We start from the raw sequence: 18,750 nt of genomic DNA, 5'->3' as shown, positions 1-18,750 counted from the left end.
CAAGACACAAACAGGTTGAGGGGGACATATGTGGCGACTGCTAAATAAGATCATGAATACTTAGACACCTCTGATGGTTTTTTAAGAGAACAGGGAGAGAGATGATCCCTGGGCACGCTATAAAATACAAGGCAAATGTGACACTACTTAAAAATAGACACATATGTAGATTACACATATATGAGCATACAGAAAAATATTAAAAGGAATATGAAACCAGATGTTAGCATTATTTATCTCAGGCAACATAAGTAAATTTTTTTTCTTTCTGTTTATCTTTACCTTCTAACCTGCCTACAAGCAAGATACACGATGTAGTTTTCTCTAGTGTCATAAATAAAAATTAACTCATGAAAACTAATTGACTGCACCTGTGATTTTTTTGTTTGTGTTTCTGTTTTTGCTTTTTTGGCTCTCTCTCCCTTTTATCCTCTCCGTTTCAGAAGCCTCTTATGTTTAGTTAACTTAAAACCTAAATTGCTGGAATTACTGAACTTAGTTTCCCTACAATTTCTAGGGTTTAGGCTAGTATTTAGGTCTTGAGACCTAAACTGGTAAAAATTAGAAGAGGTGAAAGCAGAGGAGACCATCTGTGAGCGAACGTGAGAATGAGACGTGAGGCACAGCCTGGAACCCGACTGTCGTCTGGCGCCTAGAGTGACTCCTCTTCTCCACTCCAAAGCCGAGGCCTGCAAAAGCCTAGGGCGTCCAGGTTACACGGGAAGATAATGGGACAGGGAAGGTCCCCAGGAAGGGAAAACAAGACCTCAGCCTGGGCTCTGCAGCCTGGGGTCAGAATCAAGGGGAGAAAAGTTGCTAGAAACAGCGAGGGAAAGTATCAGGTTGGGTGCTGCGGGTCAGCGGTCTTCAGGGGAAAAGCGTGACCGCACGGTGGCAAAGGGGATTTCCCAGACCCGCGGTGAGTAGGGCCCACGCCACACCTAGGAGGTCACAGGATGGCAGTCAGCTAGGAACTCGGTACATTTTCCACAAACTGCTGTGGAACAGCAAGCTGGGACAGCTTTCAGGTTTGGCAGGTCCATCCTGGGGCAAGTATGAATGTCTCCTGGATGGTATACAACACATAAACCTTGTTATCCAACATAGGATGGATCTGTTTTCATTCTGGCTGTCCTGTGCATGTCGAATCTATGCTACTAAATCTGCTAAGAAAATACATTCCCAGAGGACAGATGCCTATTATACCAGGACATTACAAGACTGGATGTATACCAAAAAGCCTGCAATCCTCAAAATATTCTGTGTGGGATCTTGGGCAAGTCAACAGCTTTTCTGTGTCAGTTATCTTCACTGAGACAAGAGAATACACGGCTTGGTTTAAGAGCTGACTGGATCAAATGACACAATGCATGTAAAAAAAATTCTTGTTACTCAAATGTTTGGAATCTGCCATTTGAACAGGGCGATAATGATGTCTGACAACATGGATGAAAAGGAACAGAAGAAAACAGACTTTGAGAAAGCATATACTAGATGCAGGACTTTCCTGGTGGCACAGAGGTTAGAATCTGCCTGCCAATGCAGGGGACCCAGGTTCGATTCCTGTCTGAGAAGATCCCCCATCCTGGGGAGCAGCTAAGCCCGTCTGCCACAACTACTGAAGTCCATGTGCCTAGAGCCTGTGCTCCCCAACAAGAGAAGCCACTGCAATGAGAAGCCAGCGCACCACAATGAAGAGAAGCCACTGCTCACTGCAACTAGAGAGCCCGCGTGTAGCAACGAGGACCCAACACAGCTCCCCCCAGCCCCCCCCCCCCCAAAAGAAAAGATGCAGGTAAATGTGTAGAGGGAGAAGAAAGGAAGGGAAGAGACGATGCCTGAGCTCTTAACTTGCTTTATGGATGGAGAGGAATATGACAATCTACCAGCCAATTAAATAATGTGCCAGGTGCCCCTCAAAGCTGCAATAACATGAGGGAATTTTTGTCCTCATAATTTTATACTCTAGGATAGAGTTTGGACAACACACACTTTATAAATTCCTGAGATGTTACTGTGAAAACAAAAATTCCTCAGAAGATAACCTCTATGTAGCTTTGTTTTGCTCACTGCACATCCCTAGCACCAGTCTTCAATAATTCTTGATAAATTACTAAATGTAAAGATACCCTAGAGTTCTATTGGAGACCAGCCTAGTGGTCCACAGCGTACTGTCAATTCCTAACAAAGTGAAATGACCTTAAAAAAAGGCTCTTCTGGAACTTGGAAAATAAACTCTATTGGAGGGACCTGCTTCATATCAAATGCTCTACATCAACAGCTTTTAAGAACTTTACTTAATCGCAACCATGAAAGACAAAAACAACTGAAAAAATGTTGACAATAACTGGTCATAAACTGCCTTGGGAATTAGAAGAGGAAAGAGATAAGTACTTTGATCCAATCAACTTAATGGGAAAAGAAACACTGATGGAATTAAATTGGGGTAAAATGAAAGACAAATGTTAGTGGAGAATCTCGCCTGTTGAATAAGACACAAAACAAATTAAAAAAATCAAATTAGCATCTGACAGCAGCAGCTGCCAATCAGCACAAGGATTATGTCCTTGGAAATTAGATTCCATTCACAGGAGAGAGGCAAATGCTGTAGATAAACCTTATGTTGGCAGACACCCTCCTAACAAATAAGGCCTCCAAATCCAGGGAATTTATCAAAGGCTCAAATACAAAATAAGTCTTTTCCAAAGTGGTCTCCCAACATTAAAAACATACTGCTGCCAAACATCTAGAAATCCACTGCAGTACTCCCAGGGTGTAATCCCAGGAAAGCCACACTGGAAAACTCCGTCTGTTCCTTCCTGTGGGATCAATGAAGCCCCCAGAAACAGTTCTGAATAGAGATGTCAAGTTTTAAGCAGGATCTGCCAACACCATTTCCATCTCTAGTTCCTTCCCTTTGAGCACGAGATCAGTTTTCAAAGAACCTGCTTGGCGACCATTCTACCACTCTCTCCATAACTCTATACAACTGCTTATGCCAGAATACTCGACCCTACTCCATGCCCAAAATGCCTCAACCACAAAACTCTTTCGACTCCACTCCACATTCCAACTATCCAATGGCTCCTTTTCTTTTTTCTTCAGATCTTTTCACCGCCAGTGGACCAATATATCCTGTGATATTTAACTCATCCTTACACTGTCTACCCCCACTCCCCAACTGCCTTGTGCTACTCCTTTCAGGCAAATATCTGATCCAAAAGCAGCCACGACAGAAAACAAATATACACATCACCTGATTTTGCTCTGAAATAAGATATATTCAAGAAAAGTTGTGAGAGCTCCCAAATTAGTGAATTCTATCTCAATCTATGATTCATTCCCCATTAAATTTCACATAAAAGTCAGAGATTCACAGAGAGAGCCAAAAACCTTGTATGAGATACTGTAATAGAAGTCAGCCCTGGGCCTACAAAAGAAGCTTTAAATGTGACAGAAGCTATAGTTTCTAGAAACAGTTCATCCCTTCCTACCCACCCCGGCACAAAATGTATTCACTGGCCAAATGTGAGTCTAAGTCACAGTCACCTTCCAGCTGGACCATTTGTAATCGTGTCCTAACACCCATCTCCCACTTCCACTCTTGCTTCCCTATTCTCTAAACTGCAGCCAGAGTGCTTCTTTTAAAACACAAATCTGTTCACATCCTCCTCCTCCAGTGACATCATCACACCTGCAACAAAAATCCTGCCTCTTTTTCCACGGCCCACGATGCTGCCCACACCTCCTTGACCCCGTGTCGCCACTTTCTCCCAGCTCTCTTGGCCACACAGGCCTGTGGCTGTTCCCCAGGTAAACCTCAGAGACTCTGCACTTGCTGTGTCTGCTGCCTTGACTGCTCCTGCCCCGAACACCTACATGGTATACCCCCATTTGATTCAGGTGTCTGCCCCGCTGTGACCTCATTAGAGGCCTTTTCTAATCAGTCGATCTAAAATACCACCTCCTCCCCACTATCCCCAACACTTTCTAACCCTTTAGACTGCTTTATTTTTCTCCATTTCTCTTATCTCTACCTGATATTATATACGTATTTGCTCACGATTGTTTCACCCTGGTCAGAATACAAGCTCCGTAAGAGCATCAGGGCCCTCTGCTCACAGCAGTACCTCTCCAGGGTCTACCACAGTGTGTGGCACACAGTAGGTTCTCTGTGAATACAAATTCAGTAAGTGAATGAATTTTAAATGAGCACCTGCCATGTGCCAGACTCTGTATCAGGCAGTGGAATATAAAGATGAACGACAAATAGGATCTGGTCTTTTCCCTTGGGGAACGTAAAGTCTCGCAGTGAAGGAGACACACACACAATGAATAGAGTGGAATGTGATATGAGCCTGAAGTGTTCAAGGGAAACCTTGGAGCAGAGTAGCTAGAGATGACGTCGAACAGCCTGGGGGCAGATTAGGAAGGACCCTGGGCTTCAGGCTAAGGAAGTGGGCCTCCACCTGAGCACCCGCTATACATCCCTAAGCAGGAATGGAAAGAGGTAATGAATCTGAAATTAGAATTGACAGAACTTAGTGACTATTTACAGGAAAGGAACTGAGAAGTTCTAGGTTTCTAGGAAATGCCACTGCCCACATAGGAGGAAGAAGTTGAAAGAAAATGACTATATCTGGTTTTAGAAAAGTTGCATTTGAGGTACCTATGACCGCCATACTAAGTCATAATGCTTTCTCTGGTGGCTAGAAAATCCTTGACTTGGAAATTCTGCCACCTGGCTCCTTGACTTTCTTTTTGGCGCGAGTTTACAACGTCCTAATAGCACCGAGGTACATGTATCACACGTGGGTGCCACCGCGTTAGCACGATATAGCCACGCATGGAAAGTCCCTTCTAAATCTGTCCATTTAACATATTCTTTGTGACACTTTCTTAAAACAAGGGATACCTCTTTTGCAGTGAAGTCTGACACAGATGAAGAGATTTCCCAGGAATTTTTCCTAGTCAGTGGCTTGAAAGTCCAATTCTAAATGGGGAGACAACATTATTTACAATTTTAAAAATCAAAAGTTCTCAAGGACAGGCATTGCTGTTGCTTTCCAACTTCACGACGCCATGGAAATCCTATGTGGACCTATGTATATATCATCATATATACATATAGACATGAGGGGGAGATGTTAAGAAGGAAAGGAGGCAAAAAAAAATTTTAAGTACAAAAAACAAAACTGATGTTTAACAGTAAAAGACAACTGTATACAACATAAGGATAGAACCAAATGCCACAATGTCATAAATTCAGCACCAAGGTTTTCTAGCACCTCAAGTATCTGGCTGAAGGGTCTGTTGTTGGGAGATGTTGCTCAAATTCCAGTCATCTCATTTCTCAGTAAGTCATCCTCTACAGTTTCAGCCCCTGATTCTTCTCTAAAAAGTAGAAGATAAAGGAGCAAGAAGGAATAGGCTGATTTTTTAAGCCTCCAAGACTCTTAAAATCAAAGTCAAATTAAAATGCCCCTTTGGAAATTACTGACCAGGTAGGTTTAATTCCTAGGAGGTGTGGACATACTCCTAAGTAGCAAACTTCCCAGTGGAGGTTGGGGAGAGGGGTCAAGTGTCAGAAGAGTCAAGCACTAAAAGAGAGGTTAAACAGAATTCCATAACCAGAAGGTTCCATTTTCCCAACATGCTCAATAATAAAACTGTTACACTGCCACAGCCAAATAACTAGAAACAAGGGGTCTCTGACTGTATGAAACAGTTTAATTTTCTTTATGAGGGCCGGCGAAAGGGACCACTGCTTGATGTATCAAGCTCTATCTTTCTTCCTACCTCTCCAGGTCTGGTGTGCCACACACACTGAAGAGAGGTCTCAAAGAGGGAGATGGGAAGCCAGGGATGTGCCCCAGCAGCAGGACAGGAGTGGGATGCTTAGGATTATCAGGACAACAGTTGGGTTATCCTGCCGACATGTAAACCAGAGAGAGGACTTTAAAGAATCCTTAGTTGGATGTATTCTGGATGCAAAATGCTCTGCAGTTAATAATATTCAAACATAACTGGCCCATTTAGTGATGTCAGAATCAAATAAAACACGGTTTATAGAACGATACACCATCTAGACTGAGAGGCCTTTATTTTACCTGTAAGAAAAACAAGGCTCCTGAGATTTGGAGATTCATCCACACTACCCAGAGCCCAGGATGCTGGTGCCCGAGCCCTGGCTTAATTTTGCCCAAGGCATGAATCAACTGATTTATGGCTGTACAACAATTCAAATATACAAATGACTACAGTATTAGCAATAAATACCAATAAAACACAAAATTAGAAAGCTTAAAGAGAAACAGATTTGAGGAAAAGTCCCTGCTGAGGGAAAATATAAATAGTAATATAATATACTTTAAAGAAATTATCCCTATGGTTAGGATACTTCTCAGAACAAGAATAAAATTATTCAAAAGTCACAGTTCTGTGAAAGGTTTGGACTTGCACATGCTATGTACAAGCACATAATGTTATACTCCGGGGCAGTAAGTTATTAGCTTGGATGTAAGAATTTTGATAAAAACCAGAAAACAAACTCATATGAACAAAAAAACAACAAAAATCAGGGAGACCCCAGGAAACCTATTTTGAGTTGACCTTGCCTTTGTAACAGAAAAATGTACAGGTATTTTTTTCTAATGAGCTTCTAGGGAAAAAAGCTTGAAAGTCAAAAACCAGGACCGAAGTTTGACAGCTGGAAGAATATCATTAATAAGTTTTGGGCATCTCATATTTCTAAGGCCTATTCATATCTATTTAGCCTCTAAAACTAAAGCAAACAAAAAACAGTCTTCCACCAAATCAAATGCAGCCCAGACCATTGCTCCTATTTTAAATTTAGCTTAAACCCCAGGACTACCAAACTAGCTCCCAAATAAAAACTGATCACTTAAATTACTTCCTTTATCCTTCCCTGGCAGAGTCAGGAATTGCTTTTATTTCCACTTGTAGATACATAATTTATGAGGTAAAAAAACACAGACCTTATGAAACATACTAGGAAAAAACCCCATCATTTCTGTTAAAGTTCAACATAAATTCTCAGTCTGCATTTTGTTTTCTTGATTTAAGATGCTTTCCTTAATATTCAACCATACTGTGGGTCATGAAATACAGTCCACCAGAGAGAAACTCAGTTCCTTAGCAAACCAATTTCCAACTCGCATGCGTGAAAGCCATAAAGATGCTCCCTTAATGGAAAAGTCAGACACCAATGATGAGGGCAATGTAGGTGTTTAGTTTGCTACAGGTGACACAAGCAAACAGCTTATCTGCATTGAATTCAGAGCTTGGGACGCGAAAGCCACTTTGGATCCACCTGAAACTAAAAGGAGATGCTTATTTAAAATCCTGAGAGACCTGAATGCAATATTGCTTTAAAAGCCACACATTCTATAGAAGGTGGAAAACCACGCAGGTTCATCCACATCCCACCTAAAGTCATTCCTGTGGGTATCATTCTCCCACTAGCCCAAGCCACTCTGGACTAGCTGTTGTGAATTCTATGCGTGAAACATCTTTAAATACTATTGCTAAGTTCCAGATATCTGACTCTGTGTGGGAAAAGCTACACAGACATTCATGTCCCATAGGCCAACTGTCAACAACTGATTCGATGAGTTAAAAACACCAAGACTGGGTAGTTTTTCTGTGGTTCAATAGCCTGTACTCTCTGAAGATGCCTGAGGGTTTTCTTTCCTGTGAAATGAAAATAGAAAAACCTCATCTCTAACAATCCGACTCATCATTCTGTATGAATCTGTACAAAACAGGCCACAAGCACAGCACTTTCTCAAAGCTGCCAGAGCTTTAGTTGGTTCAACAGAATATGTGGTTTAAAAAAAAAAAAAGAAAGAAGAAAGGAAGAAATGTGCTTTGATTCCTAGTGCTTGATTAATTTCATTTCCCAATAATGAATATTAAACATTTGCAGTGCAAACCCCCCAAATCACTGAATCTGCAAACTTTTGCTTTACTTACTTGTATTTTAAGAGCAGCCACTGAATTAACCAGAGTCCTACAAGGATCATGCCGTTAATTTCACAAATAGAAAAGGCCCACTGCACCCGGTTAAATAGGTCAAAAAACGTGTCCGGTAGTGGAGGCTGCACCTCCTTAGGAGGTACTCGTTCATGGACGACCGAGATCATCACTGTGGTGAGAACAAAGCAGGAAAGGGCATAAAGAAAGGCCAGGAAAGTCTTGCCCCACTCCATGGGGTACTGGGAGCGCTCCGGTTCTGGCATGGGGATCTTTATCATCTCCTTCCTGTACCCATTTGGCATCCCGTTGGGTTTGACCTTGATGCTGAAGCTGCCTTCAGGGGCGGGGACGTCTGTGCCGATGCTGAGGTGCCCGTTGGCGTGGCCGTTCTTGTGTGCTTCCAGGTGGTGCTCCATCTTCAGGGTCTCTATCATGCGCAAGAGCTGCTGCCCGTTGTCGGGGGAGACTCGGCACAGGGGGGGTTTTGTGAAATCCTCCTGGGTTAGGTGGATCAGGTCCCAGCCTGTGAAATGCTCCAGAGGCTCACAGTATTCTGGCATGGCATTCTCCTGTAGCCAGTCTGCCACCTTACCGGGTGACCAATAAACCACTTCCTTCATTGTACTGGCAGATAACACGCAGCCCCCCGCTTGCTCCTGGCAGGTCAGCAGGCCCCGTTCCTACAGGGCAGGACACTGTCCCTCCGTGGTGCATTTATCCTGTCGGGCCTCATGACAGATTTGCGTGGCGAGTTGGTCAGGGCAGTATTTAAACACCTCATGTAGCTGTCCAGGCTTCTTGAGTGCCTGAGCATTCATTCACCTCATTTTTGGACAAGATTCTTCCTTCTGTGGAGGCAAGAGAAAAAGTCAAGATACTGGGCCTTCCAAATCAATCTCTCAAAATGCAAAACCTTAACAAGCATAAGGAAAATGGAAAATCAGTTACTGATAAAGTCCCCAGTTTCAAACATGTATTAGTTTAAGGGACCACTGATTCCCTGGTTAGCCTTCCCTAAAAGAGCATGGAATTGGACCTGAGATGGATCAAGTCAAAGGCAGTGGTAGACTGGGTAAGAAATAATTCAACAGTGCTTTGGACATTACTCAGTACTGACCAGTGATTCTTTGTGTGCATATTACATGGTTCCTGAGATCATCTGAAAGAATGTGGCAAATCTACTTTATCTACCACTCTATCTGGTGAAGAAATGTTTTAAAATGTATAGAACACACAATTTAAGAGATGCCATAAAAGAGAATCACAGAAATGCTGAGCTTCAGGATCGTCTGGTCCAACAATTTTATACTCTTCCACAAAAAAAATCAAAGAGTCCCTTTTTCCAAACGTGCGTGGACGCCAAATCTATAAGAGTTACAAATGTAAGGATGTCTTCAGAGCAGGGAGGACCCTGGCTCTTCACTCCATCTGTTTCAACCCAAATGTAGATGCTTGGGTTGAAACAGATGGAGTGAAGGGCCAGGGTCCTCCCTGCTCTGATGACATCTTTACACCCAGCCTCCAGGAGGTTTCATGGAATATCATAGTTTCAAAATCAATGATCTGGTCCAACTCTCTCACTTATACACTAGGAAACTGAGTTCCAGAAAGGTCATGGAACCTGCCCATGGTCAAGTGGCAGGCTGCATAAAAGAGCTACAAGTTTCTGAGTCCTGGTTTAGTGTATTTATTTATTAAAATACTTAACTAGTGATGTGGCAATAATCAAAATGCACATCTGTAGGGGAGATTCAAAAGCAGAATTCAAAGTTTTATAAATTTATATATATATATAAAAATGTATGTATATTATATATACATATATTTAACCACAATTATGATTAATGAACATGACATTGCATGAAATAATGGGAAAGAAATATATCACATACTGCCTGAAGCTCTACTTGATGATGGGCCTGGGGGCATTTTCTACTTCTCTCCCACCTACTTTTCTTTAATAAGCATGTATTAGTTTTGTAATAATCATTTAAAATTTAAAACAGGGCAGTTAAAAATAAAAGACCTAGTGCTATAACAAAGCATCGTGGTTAATGAAACATGGCCTTTGGCAAAAGACAGACCATAGTTTGACTTTCAGCAGCTCCATGCATAACCTACTACTTGAACTTCAGCTTATTAATCTGTAAATGGACATAATCAAATATCTCCTTCACAGAATTATTGTCAGTACTTTAAAAACCATATGTGAAAGCTGATGATACACAACCTAGCACTAAAAGGGGTCTGCTTTTTTGTTTCTGTTTTCCATGGCTGAGTAGTATTCCATTGTACATACATACACCACATCTTCTTTATCCATTCATCCATGGATGGACACTTAGGTTATTTCCATATCTTGGGTATTGTAAATAATGCAGCAGTGAACAAAGGGGTGCATGTATCTTTTTGAATTAGTGTTTTCCTATTCTTCAGGTAAATACCCAGAAGAGGAATAGCTGGATCACATGGTAGTTCTCTTTCAATTTTTTTGAGACCCTCCACACTGTTTTCCATAGTGTCCGCACCAATCTTCATCCCCACCAACAATGCACACTTGCCATTTGCAACAACATGGATGGACCTAGAGGGCATTATGCTAAGTGAAATAAGTCAGACAAACACCATATGATTTCACTTATATGTGGAATCTAAAACAAAACAAAACAAATGAGCAAACAAAACAAAACTTACAGAGAAGAGATTGGTGGTTACCAGAGGGGAGGAGGGTTGGAGGTGAGCGAAATAGGTGAAAGAGGAGTCAATTACACAGGGATGGATGGTAACTGGACTTATTGTGGTGATCACTTTGCAGTGTACACAAATATCAAATTATTATAGAATATGAAACTAATGTTATATGTCAATTACGCCTCAGTAAAAAAAGGGAGTCTTTTTTTCTTTCTCAAATTTTCTCATATCCAATAGTTACTGTCCACTATAGCTCATGATGAAAACACACTCTCCAATAGTGGGCTAACTTTTCTGTATCTCAAAATAACATTGTGTTGGGACTTCCCTGTCAGTCCAGTGGTTAGGACGCTGTGCTTCCAATGCAGGGGGCGTGGGTTCAATCCCTGGTCAGGGCACTAAGATCCCATACTCCTCGGGGTGTGGCCAAAAAGTTTGGAAAAAAAAAGAATGTTGTGTTAACTGTAAAAGAAAAAAAAAAAAACTCGCACAGATTTGCAGATTTAAGAGTTAGAAGTCAGTGACGACAGTGTTTCCTAAGTACGCTTTGTGGAATAATAATCTGATAAAATGCTCCATGCTTTTAAAAAAAATTTCAAATGAGCCTAGGAACTGCATACTGTAATCCTTCCTTGGGCCAGGAGTACACATAAGCATGTTAGAAACTCCTGGAAGTCCCCCAGTAAAGAAACTCTACCAGGATTTCTTAAACTGACTTCATCAAGGCTGTCCTGCTCTCCATCCCTTTTCCTCCCTCGCAACTATGAACTCCCTATGGACACACTGGGAGGCACTGGCACAAATAAGACCTGAACTCAGGTCTTCTGATTTCAAAGTCCAAAAGTGTCCCTACTGAACCCCCAAATCCAACTCTGGAATGAAAATGAACAATATGTCCAACTCCCAACTTCCCAGACTAAATAACAACCAACCAAATGGTGGTAAAGCCTAAAAGCTATTCCAGACCTCTCAAAAGAGTTGGACATTCTCTCTTCTGAGCATCCACAGTACTGTGCACCTTTCTGTCATATTCCCTTGTAGGTAAGTGTCTGTCTAGACTGTCCCAGAGCACTATGAGTGACTGTGGAAGGGCTGCAATCTTTAAGCATCCACATATCTTACCTTCCCAGGGCCCAGAAGGTGCTCAATCAATATCTAAGGAAATGTCCCTTATAACTAGCAACATATAGATGGATTAATGGAAAGTAAACCTACTGAAAATGCCACTGATACTGAAAACTGCTCTCAAACAATTTGGTCAAGGAGAGTAAGATGGGCATCCTCCAGAGAGGAATATGAAATCAAAGTGAATCTCTGGCCACTTAAAAACCACCGCAGAGGGGCTTCAATCACCACTAATACTACCTAGAGTGACAAGAAGACACCTGCCAAATGGGAGTCCTGGCAGAAGGTCCTGTACAAAAGGGAATCTCTTGGCCTAAGACCCCAGGCCTCTCCCCAAATACTCCTCAGCAGAATTAGGATAAGAGCCAAGGGAACGTTCAACATCTTGAAGTGGCTATGAGAACTCTAAAGAAAAATTCTCAATTGAATGTTCAGGCCCAAGGAAATGAACATAGGCTCTTCATACAGGTTCTTCATTTTTCCCCTTGTTTGATGCAGGAAGTCTACTAGGAGGGGAAAGTTCCTCAGAACCACAAAAGACCAGACCAAGGCCAAGGTATTATTTCACTTCTCTTTGATTGGGAAACAGTCAGATAATCTCCTCTTCAGAAACAATCATCTTTAAAATAGAGAAACGTAAATGGCAGGTGACAATATAGGGCCACGACACACGCACGCGCACATGCACACACACACGCACATGCACACACACACATACACACACACTCTGGCACTGCAAGCTTCTATCCAAATGAAGGAACACTAATCCTGCAAAAGCAAGTCCATCAGGCACTCTGAGATAGCCAGCAGAACACTTAAGAGACAGCGAGATAAACCAATAGCTTCCCTTAATTACCTAGGACAAAAAATCATTCACTCCTTAAGACAGTCCCTGTGATTCCCCCAGTTTGGAATGCTCTATCTAATCCTCTTCATCAAGTTTCAGAGTCTTGCCATAGTCATTAAGGTCCTTCTCTGCAAAGCCTTTCCTGGCCACTCCTTCACAATCTTTCCCCTTTCTCTGAATTCCTACATCACTAATATCTATGCCACAAAATAAAATGTAACTGTCCTGTGTGTATGATGTGGTAGAAAGAGCACCAGCTGTGGGAGGCAGGGTACGTGCAGCTGAGACCCAACTCCACTATCTCCCTTCTTAACGAAATCCTTTAACTTCCTCAAGCTCAGGTTCCTCAGGAAAATGGGATTAACAACTACTTTACCTGCCTTCACATGGGCTACTACTGCTGTGACGATCATGTAAAAGGAATGCAAGCTATTAATTATTCCAAGAAATAAGTCTTGTTCTTTTTGTAATGTCCTGCTTCCTTTCTAATGTCCAACAAGGCCCACAGTGACATTTCATAACTATTTAATGAAGCTGCCACTTCCATATGGCATTTTTAAAAGCCCAATCATTCAGACACACGTGAGTAAACACATCTTTCCAAATTTCATGAGAAAAGAAAGTTGTATTTTTCAAGCAAGATTTGAAGCTTGAAGATAAAGGCATACACGCTGTTTTCCTGCAGCTGATGCTGAAATCCTGCGATAGGGAGAAAACTCATTTCTATCAATGTAACTATGGGGCAGCTACTCAGTACTTCAAAGGCCACAGCTAAAAGATGAGGACTTACTCAGAGACCCCAGAGCCTGGATGCAGGAGGAGAGGTGAGAGTGACTGCACCTTGGACCCATGCACTCAGTGTAGAGCATACTGTGGTGTTTCTGAGAAGAGAAAGGCAAAGTGCTTTCACATTTAGACCCAAAAGACGTACATTAGGCAGGACTCAGAAAACAACTATTACCACCATCATTCAGAGAAGCCACCCTGAATCCATTACTGGGAGAAAGTTAAGAAATAACGTAGGGCTCAAATCATTAGCCTTAGTTCTCAGGACTGGGAAGATATAATAACAGAATAAAAGCTGTACACAAACTCTTTATTCCAAGACACTACAGAATTTGAGAGATGGAAGAGGTGCTGGAACTTTTGTTCATCTGTAACTTTTGGACATAAGTAAACTACAGTCCAGGGAGATGATGATTTATCTGAAATCTCATGCATAGCAAAGAGGTAGTCCTGGCATAGACAGAGATTCAAGATGCTTTTCAGGATCTTCCCACTGCAAATAGTCAAAGGTTTCATAGATTTGAGCATGTATGAAAGATAATCTGAAAAGTCTTTTTAAAAATTATGGGGTCCTAGAAGATAAAGGGGAGGAACAGAACTTCATTATAGATTCTAAACTCACCAAAATTTTTTTTAATCGGGCCTCAACTAAATAAAAAAGAAATCTGTGAATGCAGTTTGGCTCCAGTTCTTAAGACTGGTATTTTAGGCTTTAATATTAGAAAAGGCATTAGATAATATGCCACTACACACTATAACCTCTTTATAAATAATTATCAAAGTAATTATCAAAGCCAGATCTCTACAAACAGAAAAAATAAGTTAAAGCAATTCTACTGGTACTGAAAAAAATTAACCAGCAAAACAATAAATAAATCATTTATGAATATTTGTTTATCCTTATTCAAAAATAATCTATTATCTTCTTATCTGACATTGTCTAGGAACAAGACATTGTATGAACAAAAAGCAACCACATGAATTATACACTGAACACAATTTTAAAAAAATTAGAATACCACAAAATACACAGTACAATCATCCAGAAAATGCTCAGAAAATCTGAGTTTCAGTGCTTGTTCTGTCATTAACTTGTACTCCAATCCCAGGGCCTCAATTGCCTATAGTGGAATAATTTATTCCATTTGCTTGCTCCATTAATTAAGGGAATTTACATGTACCTGGCAGTGCTTTGGATAACATAAAACGTAAGAAATTATTATGCTGAATATAATTTATTCTTCTTTGAAGATTCAATAAACTTTTAAAACAAAGGCCATGAAATTAAGAATTGAATTTTTATGATTTTTTTTTAAGGCATGATGGGCCAAAGATTGAATAAACGTAGTTGGCACATCAGTGAAGAAACTATAGGGACATTCCAGATGTTTCTAAATGCTAATAATGGCAAATGAAAGTAGGAAGCAGTACATTACATAAATGTGAAGCAAACTTTCAGCTCCATGTATCGAACCTCTAAAAACAAAAGCAACCTGGGGTATACACATGATTTTACTCTACTAGCTTATACAATCAACTTAATGCAAGATCGAAATTTGGTGAGTGTGTAATTTTGTAGCTCAGACTTTACAACACGAAACTACCTGTGGGTACCTTGTTAAAGAGGAATACAAATCAAGAATTGATATTATTTTATTATGAAACAAACGAAATGCCTTTTGGTAAACGTTTCAAGTCCAGATAAAGGTCTTTACATCTACTAGAACTCTCCATAAAAATCAATGGTAACCTAATGCACCTCTTAAGGCAATGCAGCCCACTGAAATACTCAGGAGGTAGGTGTTTAAGTCTTCTCTGACTCAATTTGGATAGCTCCTGAATGCTTTTCTCCAAACCAACTTAATTAGCTGTAAGAGTTTTTGGCTGTTATTTAACAAGTAAAGAATTAACTTAAATAGGCAGAATTCATAAAATTGTATTTATCTAAAGAAGAAAAAATGGCTAGAATAACAACCACGCAGTTTCAACTTATTGTTGAGGAAATTTTAGATTACTTTTGATGCCTTAAATTTTAAATCATAATTTATTTTAAATTGCTATTATGTGCAGTGTTCACAATTCCACAGTCAAACTCTGTAACCAAATGAAATCATCCCCTTTGAAACGGCTCCTTGAACTAAGCATATGCTGGCCTACTTTGCTGAGATACAAGAAAGATGTATTTGCTGAAGCAAACATATTTGACTCGTGGTGCACTTAAACTGTTGGAAGAGCCTCATATGGACATCTTTGGGTCTGCTCTATGACTTGTTTATTTAATGATGTCTAATATTTCGATTTTGCAATATCTGAAATGTATTCTTTCTCAGCAGTTGCCCTATAACTAACCCAATTGATAGCCTCCCTTTTTGTATCTCCCTCCCAAATGACCCATTCCAATGTAGTAGCCCTCAGTGTTCCAGAGGGAAAGAGGTGATTTTTGGCTGACAAAAGTAGTAGACACAACACAATGACAAGAAACCAGCCACGTCAGTTGTATGCTATGAATCATGATTCCAGTGGTTCTCTGACAGGATGAAATACAAAACCGTTTCATCCATTTCTTGTAAAGTCCTACCACCAGCAAGACTAGCTCATTCCATTTCTCATATCCCTGGCCTCTGTTTGGGTCATTTTGTGATGGAACGTAAACATTTAGTAACCAGAAAATTCAAAGAATCATTTATTGTGGCAAAAATTAGAAACAACCTAAAACTGAGAATTAAATACATCATGATATAACAGAATACTAAGCCTCCACTAAAGACTAGACTATACGTCTATATTTATTGTGATACATATTTATATATATGTATACATGTATGTACGTATAGTTTTGTCAAACAGGTTACAAAAGAGAATGATACCACTTTTGGAAACACACGTGTATCACAAACGTCCACAGGAAAAAAGGCTAGAAGGTGTACATCACCTTTGAACTGTTACCTTTGGGTGATAAAATTATGAAATAACTAACTTCTGGCTTTATTTTTTCCAGTGTTTTGTAATTTCTCTGATAAACACATATTACCTGTGTTTAGAAAAGAAAAACGTTGCTTTTCCTTCAAGCATATTCTTTGTTTTTAAACACATAGGCTGCATTGTAAAATTAAAATAGGAAACATGTTCTTTCCTTAAAAACATGAAATGGGCTTGCAGACTTCTCTAAATAATTTAAACTTTTGCCCTCTGTGTATAATTAGGTTCCCAAACCATCATATTCCCCAAACATAATGGTCCTAGGATGAGAGCCAAACCACCGACGAAGATGAAGCTGAAATCCAAACCGAAGTGCATAAAGACATTCCAATCTCAGATATTTCCCATCATCCCAGAAAGAACACAACGACAAACCATCAGAATGACAGCCTTGCTACCACCTAGATTTTCTTCAGTATCCATCTATCCAGTCTACCGCCAAATGTAAAAACGATGTGAAAACTCTACCTGTTGTCATTACAGTAAGGAAAGCCTTGCATAACTCTAATGACAACTAATCACTATAGTTTTCCTCTAGGGTTTCATTCTTAGAACCCAATTACCAATACTCTGAAGAGATCTATTCCCACTCAACCGATGAACTGCCTCTCTAGGTCTGAAACCAGCAGGACTATTTTATATTATTCATCAAGTTAATCTGTCGTCCTGGGACACAGACTCAATCTGGCAGCACTCAAGAACGTTAGGACGTAATGTTTCCAAATTCCACTGGCTCTCACGTCCAGCTAGTGTGCACAATGGTGATCTCGTCTGTCCCAAGAAGCCTGGGAAAGGCTAACGCAGGCTCTTATTTCCATCACATTTCACTCCATTACTTTCCTTTTCTCCCTCCATTCTTCTTTTTTAAAATAAAAGCTATAAGCCCTCCACTCTACTGTTGTTCAGCTGGAATTAAAAAGATCGCACATACCTCTGAATCTATCATAAAAGTAAGTCAGGGTTATGAAAAACATCACTGGCTTAGGAAAAAAGATGAGGCCATGTTTTACTATCCTCTGTTTTTAAGAAACTTCAAGAAATTAATGTAAATTACAAAAGAGAAGTAAATGCAAAACAGCCCCTTCCAGACTCTTCAATAAGCGAGAGTTCATAGGTTTCCCATGGAAAAAGTAATCTCAGTTAAGGATGAACAAGTAATTGAAAAGTGTAAATCATATAAGGAAATAATCCCCCATGAAGTAAACTCAGCAGGTGTGACAAACAGGAAGTCTACCAAACCATAAGCTTGAGAAAATAAAATAAGTTTGAAGAGGTGGTAAATTGAGTACACTAACAATATAAAAGAAAGAATTAAAACATTAATAAAAGAGTAAGACATGGTAGAAAAAAAGAAAAGACAGGTATGTTTAAAGAAAATATAGGAAAATCCCAGGTTCTCTCCTTGGTCTGTGGTGGGCTGATACCTCAGGAGGAAAGGGAGAGCAAAATGTGAAAGGGAGGTCATAAGAGGAAGGGAAATCAGCAAAAATACAAAGTATATGTTTAAAGACAATTAACAGGTTTTTCCAAACCCACCAAACTCAAGCAATCCAGCACCACCTACTCTTTTTGCAGAGAGAAAAGGAGTGGAACATGGAATCCAGTCCATCAAAAGATGAATCTTATTTTGAAAAAGATGTCTAACAAAACGTGCATTAGTCTCCAATGCCTCTTAAAACTCTCCCGAAATGATAACATAGTGATGAAAAAGAAAAGAAAAAAAAAAATGGCAGAGAGAACAAAAGAGACAACCAATGTTACTAGCAGTAACTGACAGCAAACCCAAGAAAACAGAACCCTAAAACCCTGAGGAGGAAAAACAAAAAATGTGTAACAGAGGCCTTAAAAGGATGAGGATTTGGAGATACCTTGCAAAATGCCCCTGAAGGTGGAGCTAAAAATAGGACAGGTTGAAAGACCATTTAAAAAGTTACCTTCAGAGTCTCACTTTGCACAGTTGAACAACTATCGCTCCCCCACACCAGAGAAGACTGAAGTTTATTGTCTGGAAAAGGGAAATGGAGAGTTGCTAGAATGGGGGACAGGAACACAGTTGAAAGCAGGGCCATCACACTAACTGTAATCGATTAAGTAAAAGCTGCAAACAGATGTTAAGTCACACCTTTTATCTCATTAGACACCCAGAAAACTGGGAGCCAGGATGAAAACTTCCAGGCAGATCATTTTATTTTTTCTGGGAACTCCAGACATTTTAAGAGAAAAGAGCACTGATCATCTTGCACTGAAATCACACAAACAAGCTCCATTCATGCAAAGTGCTTTCAGACAGCATTTTTAGTGCCTTCTTTAAAATAAGAATGGAC

At 40.2% G+C, this 18,750-nt stretch overlaps 1 protein-coding gene across 8 annotated transcripts in view; it reads right to left on the bottom strand.

The window, feature by feature from the left end:
* The window catches only part of SGMS1 (sphingomyelin synthase 1), a 276,032-nt gene that overhangs the window by 27,130 nt on the left and 230,152 nt on the right, over positions 1-18,750 (bottom strand). For 7 of the 8 annotated variants that reach the window (XM_057734308.1, XM_057734304.1, XM_057734309.1 and 4 more), the window contains one exon: positions 7,996-8,846. In XM_057734308.1, coding sequence (XP_057590291.1) covers positions 7,996-8,618 — 623 coding nt within the window. In that variant the 5' untranslated portion in view covers positions 8,619-8,846. Of the gene's footprint in view, positions 1-7,995; positions 8,847-13,451; positions 13,543-18,750 lie in introns of all 8 variants that reach the window. The other variant, XM_057734307.1, reaches the window with a different exon arrangement.

This window comes from Hippopotamus amphibius, chromosome 5 (genome assembly GCF_030028045.1).
Source record: "Hippopotamus amphibius kiboko isolate mHipAmp2 chromosome 5, mHipAmp2.hap2, whole genome shotgun sequence".
Lineage (NCBI taxonomy): Eukaryota > Metazoa > Chordata > Mammalia > Artiodactyla > Hippopotamidae > Hippopotamus > Hippopotamus amphibius.
The sequence above is the reverse complement of the archived record's forward strand: the minus strand, read 5'-3'. Positions and strand labels throughout refer to the sequence as shown.